The following is a 12,500-nucleotide window of genomic DNA, read 5'->3' as shown; positions in this document are numbered from 1 at the left end:
CAGCATAATGTTGGCACTGCCAGGGCCTCCATGGTAAACTAAGCCTAAGGAGCTTATTACTAAAGCTCTGCTCTGATGTTCCTGCACATCTGTTCTGTCTGTCACCTCGTAAAAAGAATAACAAAAAATAATAATAATCGTTATTGCTTCCACTTGCTGTTTCAAATGAAAGGGCAATCTGTTTTTCTTCAACCTGCATGAGGGAAATGCTATTCATCCTGCCATGACAGTTAATGTATAAAGCCCATACTGGCAACTACACTTAGTCATTCTCGAGACTTGGCTTAACATTAATCAAAAAGCTGTCATAGCGCCACATTACAATATTGGTATTAGTGGCGTAGTTCCACAGCAATTCAACAGTGACATTTCAGTTTCCAACATAAAAGTTAAACTAATGAATAAATATTAAATAATTGGAATTAATGGCGTGGCACTGGGAACTATATGTTCAGTTTATCCCTGTCAGCAAGAAAGCACCGCTTGAAATGACGATATGACCTTTACGTTAGAGATGTGAAAAACATGAAACTAGTGCTAAAGCAATTCGAGCAGTTTCATCATCCCCTGCAGCTGAATATCACATCTCCTGCAGTAGCCGTTGATGGCTGGACACTGGACAGTCACTGCATTTTACAGACCTGATACTTTTTTAGTTAAGTATGACAGTGAAACAAGCTATGTTCATATGTGATGACATAATCATAAACAAATACAATCTATAATGTTAGACTTGCACAGTGTAAATATTTAGAGCAGTTTAGCCATCTCCTGCAGCTGAATATCAGAGCTCCTGCAGTAGCTTATGAAGACCAGATACACTTCATTTGACTGTCCCTACATTACTCAGGTACGACAGTGAAAAAAAGTATGTAATATGTAATGACAATTATAAACATCAGTAACAATAGGGGCCTATGTAATGCTAGTTACACTGTGGCATATGGCTAGAGGAATGAGGCATGCATAATGAAAGTACATCATATTTTATTACGGTAGTATAGATACACAAACACTACAAAAGGAATCTTAAAAATGGTGTTACAGAAAAAATGTTGTACAATCAACAGTAAGACTGAAACACTTGAGTGCGAGTTTGAGATTGGTTGAGTGCGTCCTTGAGCTTGGTTCGGAGTACACCGATGGGGATTGTTGTCTGCAAGGCTCCTCTGCATTGTCACACCATAGAACAGAAGGCAGACACAAAGATGTTTAGAGGGAGAAATACGGAGTGCTCTCCAAAGATGAGCCAGTAATCTCCAGTATGCTGGTGCTCTTGAAGTCAATAGATAGACGTGCCTTCTTTAAAAACTTGGTGGCTGCTGGGCCTTCTTCAGGGACCTTTTGTACATGAGACAAGGAGGTGTAACGTTCATCACATGTGACCCAGCGTAACTGATAAATAGGTCACCCAATGTGAAGTCTTTTCTTGTCATGCCCTGATGAATACCCAGTGTGGTTGAAACCAGTTGGCATTTTTAGACTATGCCCCAGTTTATGTCTCATATGTGTTTGGAGATACTGCCAGGAGCCATTTTCGCTTGTGCCAAGCTATTCGGAATAACCATAGAATAACTCGGTAACTCTGCTAATGTTCGTCCAAGCCAGAAAACACTTCGGGTGTACTACTGGATGGATGTCACGGTTCAAATGGCATTAGGGTGAATCTACTCCTACCCATCGCTTTAAGTGTGTCATGTAACTGTCATAAGAATGGCGTAATACATGCCAGGAACATGAATACCACATTATTGATGTTTACTACTCTTGTCATAGTGTGTCATTTGGTTTTTGGAATGTCATGGGTGTCATGAGTCATGACAGCCAAACAGTTTTAAATGCCAGTAATGTTCCTGACATGTCATGTCTCTCTTATGCTGGGTACATGACACCCTTATGTAGGCTATTGTTACCATAATTTCATTTGTGATTGGGACATTATACCCATTAAACAATGTTTCCATTTTAATGTGTACTTTTGGTGGAATAGGCTATTATTCAGCTCTTGTTCAGATAGGGGTGAACAAGATGATAGTAGTCTGGATAGCCAATCCATGTCGGCTTAATTGCTAAATGAAAAGTACAGTCATTTGATGTGCAATGGATGTTAAGTTAAAACGCGTCCCATGAAAGCAAACCACCTAAATGTCAGACAACGAACACCACCCACCTAAACCACCCACACACCCTGATGTGTCCACATCCATCCATACTACTGTATTTGATCAAATGCCGCAGTGTTCCTTCCACCATAGCACTGTGGCCCGCTTGAACACTCATTTTCCTAAGTGTGCAGCCGGCAAGTGGCAATGTCATTATGAAGGTGACCACACACACACACATGTGCGCCCACCTGTACCTGCTTTGTGTCAGCTATTTAATGAGGTCACAGACGTCTACGACTGGGCTGGGCCTGCCGGCTAGAGAGACCGAGCAAGTGAGTGATGACAGTCTCAAAGAAGGAGGGAGAGAGGGAAACTAGAAGGACATATACATGGGTTCTACATTTTCTTTATAACCTGACTGTGCGAAACTATCCGCGCACAACTCAACCTCTGATTGTTGCAAACCGCTGTCGGTCAAAAAAATAGCGCACGTGGTTGGCTGCCAGTGTCTTGCCCCTCCTCACAACATTGTGTTTACAAACACTGAGAATCCATTTATTATAGAAAGTTATGGAAAGTTCTTGACAAAGTGGGAGGAGCTTCCTGACAAAGTGGGAGGGGTTCCCGATTTATTTGGAGCCCAGAAACTATATTTGTATTGCTCCTGGCCTGACTTGAAGCAATGCTGAAGGTGTTGTGTCACTAGGGTGGCGCAGGGCTGGCTACAGCACCTCTGTCCTCCCTCTCTGTCTCCCCCTCCCTAACTCTTCCTCACCCCACAAACCTCCATATAATTTGTATAAAAAATAAAATGATGTTATGTTTCAATTATGATAAAGCTCTGCTGTAGTAGTAGCTGATATATTTTTGTAACAAACACATGAAGTGGTGCGTTTTCAACACTGCCAGCTTTGCAGTCAGATGGGCCTCTTATGTTTATCATGACATCTGTGGAAAAAGAATGTCCTCCTTATTCGTGCATTCTTATCAAGATACTGACTTGTGAGTGGCCCTCCGAACACAAGTGTTTCACCACACTGTGGACAGTTCTGCTGACGTCTAACATGTACTACTGTATTCTCAGTGAGATGAATGGTTGTGAGCAGGGCCGCTGACAGCTTTGGCTGGGCCCGGGAGAAAGACATCTATGAGGGCCCCCTACCCCAATCAATACAATGTCATAAGGATCCAATTCTGGGCCCCCTCTCTCCCTGGGCCCGGGACAAGTGACCCCTTTGTCTCCCCCTGTCGGCTTCCCTGGTTGTGAGGGAGCTAGCTCTGCAAAATTTTAAATGAGAGTGTTCAGAGACATTCTATTCCTCTCCTCCTTCCCAGTGCTGTGTGCTTTTTATCAGTCACGATGATGATTTCCTGTCCAGATTTGCGTTCCTTGTTAAGGTTTTTCTTTTTCATCTCCATCATCTGCGTTGTCGTCTTTTCAGCCTGGCACGCAAAGGCAGACCACAGGAAGGACACTTTAAAACGAATCTTGTAGACTCTCACTCCATCTGTGTATATGCCTGTCTGTCCTCTGTTTCTATTCATCTCCCTCCCTGCATCAACCTTCTCTTATCAGTTTCCCTCTGCGTCCCACGTTCTCTGTGCTTTTCTTTCATCTCTTCTCTTTCCCTTTTCCAATAAAAAAGGCCAGAGAGTTGCGCAGGGCTGAATAATATGAGAATCGTGCTGATGAGCTTACAAGCTCACTTAACTCAATTTTGCCTCATGGTGTGTGTGTGCACGTGTGTGCCTGTGTGTCTCTGCGTGTGTGTGTGTGTGCGTGTGCGTGCGTGCGTGCGTGTGTGTGTGTGTGTGTGTGTGTGTGTGTGTGTGTGTGTGTGTGTGCGTGTGCGTGCGTGCGTGCGTGTGTGTGTGTGTGTGTGTGTGCAGCTGTGTCAAATACACACTCGCTCTCTCAGACAGCCAGACATCCCACCCACACCGTAATCGCCATCATGAGCGTTCTTTTGATGGGTGACTGTGCTAAGCACCACCCTGCCATATGGTAAGAATATTAGATGGCAGCAGGTAATGTGGCTAGGGAAGGGCTGGAGAGGAGAGCAAGATGAAACGAGAGGAGAGGAGAGCAAAGTAACGAGAGTAGGGAGAATGGACTCGAGGAGGGAAGTGGAAGTAGAGGAGAGCAGTGGGCGTAGAGATGGAGAGATGAAGAGGCGTGGAGGGAGGTGGAGGATAGGTATAATGTTGAAGAAGAAGTTCTCTTCACTTACATGGCTATGTATTATTTTGTATGTATAATTTAATCATATGATAGGCCTATGTAATATACGGTATTGTTGATAATATAAATGAAATGAAGTGAAAGTGTACTGAGAGGGAAAGATTTGCAGTTTAATGTTTATTGCTAAGCCATAGACTATGAGCTGTGATTGAGGACAGGCATCAAGGGCTGAATGGTATAACATGGCCAAAGATTCTGAATGTAAATATGTGATTATATTATGTAATGATATTTTCATTAATATTTTATTTTTGCTCTAATATCTTGCAAAGCCTGGTATTGAACATTACCATTTTATAACAAAGTCATATTTGGCTCGCAATATACTTTGTAGTAGTGTGCAATCCTGTTACCTACCCTAACCTACTTGCTTGCAAGCAACCGCTGGCTGTCTCCTGCATACTAAATGTTGCCACAATTGGAACAGAAGAGAATTGGAAATGCAGGGATAAAGTAGAGCCAGACAGGCAGCTGGGGAGATAGATAGCAGTTTGGGCCTTTTTATATTGGGCAGAGTGGTGTTTTCCACACACCCAGAAACAACTTTAAAAGCATGCGGCAGCTGTAACCTTACATTTGCTCAATTAGTCCAGACGACAAACAAACCGCACAGCTTGAGGAACCATCATTTTTGTAGATCCTTTCCACGGCAAAAAAGAAAAGGAAAAATAAATGATGCACTTTATTTCTTTGTAGACTGTGGTTTAGCAAAGACACAATGAAATCACTGCCTTGTTAAACCCCCATCTGAAAAATAAACACACACACACACACACACACACACACACACACACACACACACACACACACACACACACACACACACACACACACACACACACACACACACACACACACACACACACACACACGTACAAGCAGCATGGTTTATCATTCTGCATGTTGGTCAGCGCAGCAGGGCAAGGCTGGGCTTGTCAGGTCTAATGATCATCCATTAGAAGTCCAGACCGCACCAGACATGTCTGATCCCAGATATTGTTTCTCTGCTCCAGAGATTGGAGGCTCAGATGTGAGGGCCATGAAAGTAGAGGGGATCACAGAGATGTGGTTTTTTTATCTGAAAAGAAAAAAAAATAGATTAAATATGTGTGTGTGTGTGCGTGTGTGTGTGTGTGTGTGTGTGTGTGTGTGTGTGTGTGTGTGTGTGTGTGTGTGTGTGTGTGTGTGTGTGTGCGTGTGTGTGTGTGTGTTAGTTTCTGTGAGTGACTTTTCAATAACACAAGCTTATACGTGTGTGTGTGCGTCTGCATGTATTTGGGTTTTTAGTTTTACAAGGTTTTGTCATACCACACGTGTTGGGTTGCATGTGTCTATGTGTGTCTGTCTCAATGTATCTCTATGTGTAACAACCGCCATCTTCCCTTTTTGCTTTTTCCTCTGCAGGTCTCGTGTCAAACTCCTCCACAGCAGTAGCCAGTGACCCCTACTCTGCTCCTCCTCCCCCTCCCCTCCCCTCCCTCCATCCAGGCCGGCCGCCAGGGACCCAGCCCCCCTGTTCATGGATGCCTGGCCGCGCCTGCTGCACACTGGGGCTCCTCCGCTCCCCCTGCATCTCCACCTCCACCTCCACCACCACCTCCTTCTCCTGCTCCTCTCGCTCCTCCTCCAGCTGCCCCTAAGCTCTCTGGGAGGCCAGGGAACCACCACCACCGCCTCCAGCTCCAATTCCCACCCTAGCTCCGGATACTCCCACCCCACCGGAGGCTACTCTCATCCAGCCGGCGTCTACTCCAACTCCTGGGCCGTGCACGTCAGCGGTGGAGCCCGCGAGGCCGAACGCATCGCCAGGAAGCACGGCTTCATCAACCATGGCAACGTGAGTTTGCAAAGTCTCCAGCGACATCTTGTCATGTTGGAGATGATGAGTGGGTGACTATTCCTGCTGTGTCGTGGGTGTTTATTTAATGACAGATAAATAATGTTTGTGCATGCCAGGCGGAGAGAGAGAGCCTTGCTCAGGAGACACACAGTATGACAAATGGGTCAGCTCTGTGCTGATGCTGTGGCAGAGAAAAAAGATGTAGGCCGTACGGTGAACCCCGTTATCGTTCAGTTTCGCTCCACAGCACCGGTACTACATACCCATTAGATGAGAAACGGACCAAAGTTATGTTGCAATCACGATTAAGTTCCACTTCTTGCCATCCTGTACTTTTTAAAAAAGTGAACCATATTGATTCTTAACAGTAAATACTTACAGTGATTAATTTCTATTTCGAAGAGCAATGATGGAAGTGGTTGGCAAAGGCAGGCATACTGTAGACATACACGCCCAAATAGATAATTCCAAGATCAATAATAAAGATAATTAATTTACTAACTGGTCCAAATGTTAAGTTGTGCTTCGTTTATAGCACAGAAAATTGTGATGCAAATTACCCTTCATGTTATCTTTTTGACAAATAAATGAAAAAAAATCCAATTTTCAGTGATAACCATTCTAAAGTGGGCTAAATGGATTCTTAACAATGCTTAATTTACAGCATAAAAACAATAATGCAAGTGGCGGTTGATCCTTTTTTAATCAATAAATAGAAGCAGTTGTAACTGTCAAATATAAGGAACATTCATTCATGTGGTAATTCATTTATTACAACATACACAACACATAAAACAATCAAGTATACAGTATGCCTCAATTGGCTGGCATAAATGCATGGTCATGCCTAAGCACAAGGACATCTGTCTACTCTCTGTCTAATGGGGGGTGTTGAGGGCGGCAAAGGATGTGTGTGAGTGTCATTGCTAAATGTTTACTTGCTAACTCCGATGATGCCTTGATCTAGCTGTAGCATTAGTCAGGCCTGGTGCTGTTGGGGTGCCCGGAGTTGAGTTAGAGCAGTGTTTCTCAACCGGGGTGCCGGGGCACCCTGGGGTGCCGCAGGCCCCCCTCAGGGGTGCCACGGAAACGTGGCTGATAAATAAATTACATAATATAACACATATTTGTCTAAATTAATAAATGAATGCTTAGTCAGTGGAATCTTTCATCTGCCATTTACGCACAATAAAGTAAATTTAGGTCACCACGGTAAGTTGGTTTGGGGTGCCTTTACATTTTTCATGAATTGAAAGGGTGCCTTGCCAAAAAAGGTTGAGAAACACTAGTTAGAGGATCAGCATCTCACTGCACTCTGATCCTGTTTAGAGATTTTCCAATAGCCCCCCAAGCTGATATACAGCTCTTTTGCTGTGTGTGTGTGTGTGTGTGTGTGTGTGTGTGTGTGTGTGTGTGTGTGTGTGTGTGTGTGTGTGTGTGTGTGTGTGTGTGTGTGTGTGTGTGTGTGTGTGTGTGTGTGTGTGTGTGTGTGTGTGTGTCGCTGTGTGTGTGTGTGTGTGTGTGTGTGTGTGTGTGTGTGTGTGTCTGTGTCTGTGTCTGTGTCTGTGTCTGTGTCTGTGTGTCTGTTTGTGTGGGTTCAAGGGGGCAGTCGGGTGGGGGGGAGTTTGTTTATATGGGTGCAGTGAGTGGGAGAGTGTTATTGAAGCATCAAGCAAGAATAGAACAACTGTGTTTGTGTGTGTGTGTGTGTGTGTGTGTGTGTGTGTGTGTTTGTGTGTGTGTGTGTGTGTGTGTGTGTGTGTGTGTGCGTGTGTGCGTGCGTGCGTGCGTGCGTGCGTGCGTGCGTGCGTGCGTGCGCGCGTGCGCGCGTGTGCGTGTGCATGCATGTGTGTCTTTGTCCTCCCTTCCACAAGCAGCCATTTAATGTGGGGTGTTTAGCCGTCCCTTGTGGCTGGTGAATGATCTCCTCCAGTCTGTGTTGATTCCAGGCTTTTCTGCGCTCAGTCTGGATCCGCTGCTTCAGCAGAGTCTGCACAGCTACACAGCCTTGCTCTATTGCCTGAGGCCATGGACTCATCATCTCCTTCTCTCTCTCTCTCTCTCTCTCTCTCTCTCTCTCTCTCTCTCTCTCTCTCTCTCTCTCTCTCTCTCTCTCTCTCTCTCTCTCTCTCTCTCTCCCTCATGCTATAGTGCAGTGACAGGGTTGTCAGGACTTTTTTTTGTCTAAAACGCGAATTCAGTGGGATTTTAACTGCCTTTGTGTTACAAGATGAACATTTGTTTTACACCCAGTTGTAGACATGACTCCCCTGGCCGGAGCTGTATTGCTGCCTCTGGCGCTACCTACCCCTGATGTTTGACCCTGCCCCTGCCTCAGCTGCTGTCCTGCCGTCGTCGCTGTTGCCAGGTGATTTGGGGCAGCAGTTCAGGTCTGCCCATTGCCCCCACGACCTGTGGTTCATCTCGTGTCTCTGCAGTTCTCACTATGGGGGTGCCGCCCGGGAAATGGACTTGGCAAAATGTTAATGTTTACCATTGACTTGCAAATCAATGGTAAAATTTTATAAATTGTATAAGTTATTATGGGTTTGAAATCTTACCTCCAATTTCATACTTTAGTAGTATTATTAGCAGTATTATTACTGGTGCGAGTTTTCATTCACTGCCATCTAACGCCCAAGGCCCTGTCAGGGAGAAGAGTAGAGCACACTTTCGCATTTAGATGTCTGAAAATGTGTTTAAAGTGTGGGTGGAACTCAGTAAAATTGGAAAGTGTGTTTGATTCAGTGCTTGTCGGTAGCTATGCATCCTTTTTTGTGAAGCGGACGGGAGACAGTGGTGCAAATAGACAAATACCAGCTTTGTCAGGCTGAGGATTTTGAAAAAAAGAACCCTACCAGATCTGGATGCCTTTCATGATAAATATTGAAACAAGTCTGCCTTAGAGACATGTAGTTCTTTTGCTTGACATTCAAAAATACCTTACGTCTCACTTAACATTTCTTAGACACATCTGTTCCTGAAACAGTTATTATTAGTAGACACATCCACAAACGAGTACGACACGGCTCCTGGCAAATTGCTGTTTTGTGACTAGACTACTCTGTGTGCGTGTAGTGTGTGAGTACTGCATGTACGGATGCCGTTCACTCTGTAGGATGGGGAAGGAAGACAGGAACGGAGGAGGCATTTTATTTGTCTTGTTCTACTGTCTTTTTTATCGCTCATACGAGAAAAAAACAGGGCCTAAGGGGTAGAATTACCGAGACTCGCTCCAGCTTCAGGAATTTATATTCTCACATACACCGACACGGCACAAGTGGAAACCCTCGTGGGGATTGTCGCTCCTCCCTTTCATTTGTCGGCAGAAATCCATCATAAACCTCCTCACTCACTCACTCGCCCGATCATTCATTTGTTAGTTCACTAACTCCCCCATTCGCTTTATCTGTCGTGCCCTGGGGACCCACTTCTCAGGCGAGCGCCGTTGTTTGTTAGCTCGAATTGGAATTTTAATGACTACAAAATTAAATTTGCTTGGATTCCACCGTGGCGCTAACAGCCAAACCTCTCCGGCAGGTTTGTTTCTTTCCTTCCGTTAACCTTTTTCTTCTTCTCGTCTTTATTTCCTGAGCGCAGGAAGACTCAGACTCCTTTTTTAACGTTTGCCAGTGAGCCTGTACAAAGATCTTTTCTCCTCTGAAACATCTCCTCTCCCTCCTGAATGGGAAGAAAGTGAATCTTAGGACACATTGGCAGGTGTTTGCCAAACTCCACAGTCCTACACAAACAAACGTGGACAGACCTGTAGTCTTCCCCACCTCTACACATCCCCGTGCCACCGTGCCTAAAATAAGCCGCTGCTATTATCCCTTAAGTGTGAATTAATATGGCTTATTAGCACAGATGTTGCATCCCTCACATGGTGGGAATGACTCATTTGACTAATGGCCATTACACCCTGGACGCATTTCAGTACGCACTCTGCTGGTAAGTGGAGGCGTGTACGTGCATTTATATCGATATCGACTGTCATCACTTCATTAAATGGGCCGAGATCAAGTGTCTCATTTTTTGGCCAAATAAACATCGATCCTACCATCTTTGCTTGCTTAAGTGCCATGACTGTGTAAGTGCTTGTTTATTCTTTTTGTTGTTTCTCATTTCTTAAAAAGAGTCCTGTCGACTCGGCTCTATGTGAGTAGGGTCAGGGTGAGGGAATGAAGAGGCCTTCTTGTTTTTGCGCGGAGGAGGGTGATTCTACATGACACCTTGTTAACACCACTCAGACAGATGGAGAGAGAAAGAAAGATTGAGAAGGATTGGGAGAGAGAGAGAGCGAGAGAAGTAGTGAGAGAAGGAGAAAGTGTTTGGCTGTTATGTGCCAGCACACCCCTTTCGCCTCCATTATTCATCAGCTCGAGTAATACGCTCCTGTCAAATAATCATGGAATTGCTCTCTCTCTCTCTCTCTCTCTCTCTCTCTCTCTCTCTCTCTCTCTCTCTCTCTCTCTCTCTCTCTCTCTTGCCCACTAGTCTCTCAGTTCCAGTACTCTGCTCTATCTCCCTCTCACTTACTCTCTCTTAAACGCTGTGTTTTTGGAAACCATTCAATAGGATATAGTGGGACTCGTTAATTTTACGTATCTTTGAAAATGTTATGCGCTCCATTACTGTGACACACTAGCCTGGGAACTCCCATACTGCCTTTAGTTCTACACAATCGTTTCGATCTGAAAGACAGTCTGGGGAGGATGACTCACAACGTCCAAGATCATGGGATCTGTGTCATACACACTCAGACACACTCAGACACACTCGGACACACACACACACACACACACACACACACACACACACACACACACACACACACACACACACACACACACACACACACACACACACACTGTAGCAATTGGTAAATTTGTGTGTCTGAAGTTGTGCTTGTGGATATATAATGTACTGTAACCTTTTCAAATCCATAAATGTATGTGATGTGCATGGATGTACAAAGTAGGTTATCTGCTCTGAGATGTGTGCATGCGAGGGTGCGTACGTGTGGATCCATAAAATAGCTTTTGACCCTAAGGCCAACATGCAGCAGCACCGTGCCTCTTAAAAAGGGTATTGGCGTCTTTCCACTTTTATGTCCGACTGAATCTCCTCAGCTATGAGTGGAGCAGTAAAGACGAGATAACCTACCACACTCCAACCCTGCTCCTGCGTGTGTGCGCACACACACACACATGTACGCACACACACACACACACACACTTCCCTGGAGGCGCGTGTGCACTGTATATGTGCGCGCACACACACACGCACCCATGCACCCACGGAAGTCTGCGTGTGCGTGTGTGTAAGTGTACTTGTGTGTCTAGGGAAGAATTTGTGTGTGATGATTCCCATTACACAGAAGAGTTAGTTTACACCTCTGCAGGGGGCCGTGCCTGGCGCTCAAGTGTGCAGGGAAATGTCTGCTTGGCGCACGCCTGGCGGCTGGGGACTCGTAGCAGTATGATGCCTAAGGAGGAGTCACGAGGAAAGCAACAGCACAGCCGGCCGCACCACACTACGTCCAGGGCCGGATTGATGCACAGGCTAGATATGGCGGCAGCCTATAGGGGCCCCCACCTGCCAGGGGGGGCCCAGTTGGCCAAAGTGTGCAAAAAACAACGTAATTGGAGAAATGTGACAAGATGTGGTTTTGATAACTCAATTTGTCAGGTACAGTTTTAAATCTTATATAAAATCTATGTAATATTGTTCAGAAATGTTCCTTCCTTGGGGGCCTAAAACAACCTTTAGCTTAGGGGCCCCGGGCGTTCTTAATCCGGCCCTGACTACACCACACCATGCCATGTCATGCCATACTGCTTCACCACACTACGCCACACCGTGCCATTCCGTGCCATGCTGCTTCACAGACAGGCGCCACTATCTCTGCCCGCCGTCTGGAACATTCCATGAACGCCGGCCACCTCCCACACATAACATACACGGCCTCGTCATCGCACTGCCACCACCCCACCTACTGTACACCTACTCAAACTGGGCCACTGCCACTAACCCACCAACACCTACTCAAACTGGGCCACTGCCACAACACAGCTTGGGTGGTCACTGGTGACCAGTACATTTGGTGGGAGTGTTATCTGGTTGTGTGTGGACTAACAAGGAGCTCCATCCTTGTTTTGATCTACTTCCCTCTGGCAGAAGATTCAGAGTGGCTTTCAGTGGCTTTGGCCAGGAAAGCTGTCTACAAAAATTAATTCATCCCCACTCAGAACACTCATTCCTCAAATAATCCACACAAATAACACACAAATAACACACACACACACACACA

The 12,500-nt window shown here is 45.5% G+C and overlaps 1 protein-coding gene across 1 annotated transcript in view; it reads left to right on the top strand.

Annotated features, from left to right (window-relative positions):
* Positions 1–12,500, top strand: part of furinb (furin (paired basic amino acid cleaving enzyme) b) — a 151,394-nt gene that overhangs the window by 5,083 nt on the left and 133,811 nt on the right. The window contains exon 2 of the mRNA XM_063196583.1: positions 5,752–6,184. Coding sequence (XP_063052653.1) covers positions 5,867–6,184 — 318 coding nt within the window. The 5' untranslated portion in view covers positions 5,752–5,866. The remainder of the gene's footprint in view (positions 1–5,751; positions 6,185–12,500) is intronic.

Source organism: Engraulis encrasicolus, chromosome 4, assembly GCF_034702125.1.
Source record: "Engraulis encrasicolus isolate BLACKSEA-1 chromosome 4, IST_EnEncr_1.0, whole genome shotgun sequence".
In the NCBI taxonomy this organism is placed as follows: Eukaryota; Metazoa; Chordata; class Actinopteri; order Clupeiformes; family Engraulidae; genus Engraulis; species Engraulis encrasicolus.
This window is presented reverse-complemented; position numbering and strand designations above follow the sequence as displayed.